We start from the raw sequence: 1,860 nt of genomic DNA on the forward strand, positions 1-1,860 counted from the left end.
TTTTTATTTGAATTATTCTTCTTTTTTTCACCTTTAATTTCAACCTCTTCCGCAGCTTTACCGACTTCTTCAGTTACTTTTTTCTCAGCTTCCGGTGCTTCTTCCTTCGTTTCCATCCCTTCATTTTTATTATTATGCATTATTTCTTTTATTTCAGGTTCTGATTTCACTTCTGCTTTTAATGGAATTAAGTCAGTTTTCTTACTTTTGTTTTTACTTTTCTTCGATTTATTTGAATTCTTCTTTTTTTCATCATTAATTTCAGCATCTCCCTCAGCTTTACGGTTTTCTTCATCATTCTTTTCTTCAACCACGAGTTTGATTTCCTCGGTTTCCATTTCTTTATCTATACCATCATACTTTAATTTTTTTATTTCGAGTTCTGCTTTTATTTCTGCTTTTAATGGGCTTGAATCTTCTTTTGCCATGGTTTTCTTGCTATCTTTTGTACTAATCTTAGATTTAGATTTTGTCTTTGATTTCTTTTTCTTCTTTTTTTTATCTTGAATTTTAACCTCTTCTGCAGCTCTATCGACTACTTTTTCATAAGGGATTGCTGTGAACGCTGCCGCTTCAACTCTTCCCTTGAAAATAACCGCTTTCAACTCTTTTACTTCTGGTTGCTCATCTATTTCATCTCTGCATGGGATAATCTTCATCTTGGGTATTACCACTGTTTCTTTTCTTTTACTTTTCTTTGATTTCTTTTCTTCCTTTATAGCTGCTTTCATTCTGATTAATTCCGTTGCATTCCTGATTTCTGTTATTGCTTTTGGTTGAGCTTCTGTTGTCATTTCATTTTTTTCTTGCTTGGTTTCTACTGTTTTATTCTGAAACTGCAACCCTGATATCTCATCACTTACTTTTGTATCAGATGCTTCTTCGATACGTCGCTTTCTGAAGTCATGGTTGGATTCAACTTTTTCCATTTTCACTATCTGTTCCTTAATCTTTTTTTCACATTATTCTTTTTCATCGTGTTGTTCTGCTGATTTTCTTACCTCCATTTGTTGAACTTGATTGGAAATAGGTGATGCCAATGTTTCTGGTTTCAATTTTAAAATTTTTTTTATCTTCTTAATTTTTGAATGAAATTTCTTTTTTAGTGGCCCTGTGTTTTTCTTTTTTAATTCTTTGAGTACTATTTTTTTTTCTGCCATTGCTTTCATTTCAGTCTCTTTTATCCCATCAGCATTAATTAATTCTTTTGATTCTTCAACTCCTTCATTGTCCATTGTCCCTTGTGTGCTTTTTTTAAGAATTAGTTCTTTACTGATTTGATCACTTATTATCTCAACAGTTGCTGCGGTTGTCGCACACTGAAAATCTGACTCATCACGCTCAGCCTGTGTCTTTTCGTCAAGCTGAAATGTTGCTGGTTTCGTGATGCTTTTTCCCTTCAACATATCAACCAGACCAGCCACCAATTCTGCAGGTTGCTTTTCTTTATTTATAAAATGGTATATTAATCCCAGTACGATAAGTATAAGGAGTACAGCAAAAATCATGGTTTTCGATCAACGATGTCTGTATTTCTAAATTTTTCATTTGATAAGTATCATAAGGTTTAGTGCAACTTTGTGAAGATATTTGCATAATGTTTTTATATAAATATTTTTACTTAAAATGAATTATTAAAGAAGCACATACCTTGAAACAGCTTGAAGTAAGCGTCGCCTATCGCAAGCGCAGAAGCTACCAATATAATGAATTCTGCACAAAATATTTGATAGCAAAAAGTATTGTTTAAACTTTAATGAATTTTACATCGTTAAAATGTTGCCTGCCGTGAGAATTTTCAGTTGTCCACGGCACTTATAATTTAAAGTAATGCAGTGCACGCAAAGTGAGAGAATTTTT

At 32.5% G+C, this 1,860-nt stretch overlaps 1 protein-coding gene across 1 annotated transcript; it reads right to left on the reverse strand.

Moving 5' to 3' along the window:
* Positions 1-515: 515 nt before the first annotated feature.
* Positions 516-1,508, reverse strand: Tsp_12703 (hypothetical protein; the record flags this gene model as incomplete). The annotated part of the gene is made up of 3 exons (XM_003366988.1): positions 1,002-1,508; positions 864-938; positions 516-584 (listed from the first exon to the last, which is right to left on the reverse strand). Coding segments are annotated over exons 1-3 (651 nt in total), but the record flags the coding sequence as incomplete, so codon positions are not given.
* Between the last annotated feature and the right edge of the window lie 352 nt (positions 1,509-1,860).

Source organism: Trichinella spiralis, assembly GCF_000181795.1.
Source record: "Trichinella spiralis strain ISS 195 chromosome Unknown Scfld5052, whole genome shotgun sequence".
Lineage (NCBI taxonomy): Eukaryota > Metazoa > Nematoda > Enoplea > Trichinellida > Trichinellidae > Trichinella > Trichinella spiralis.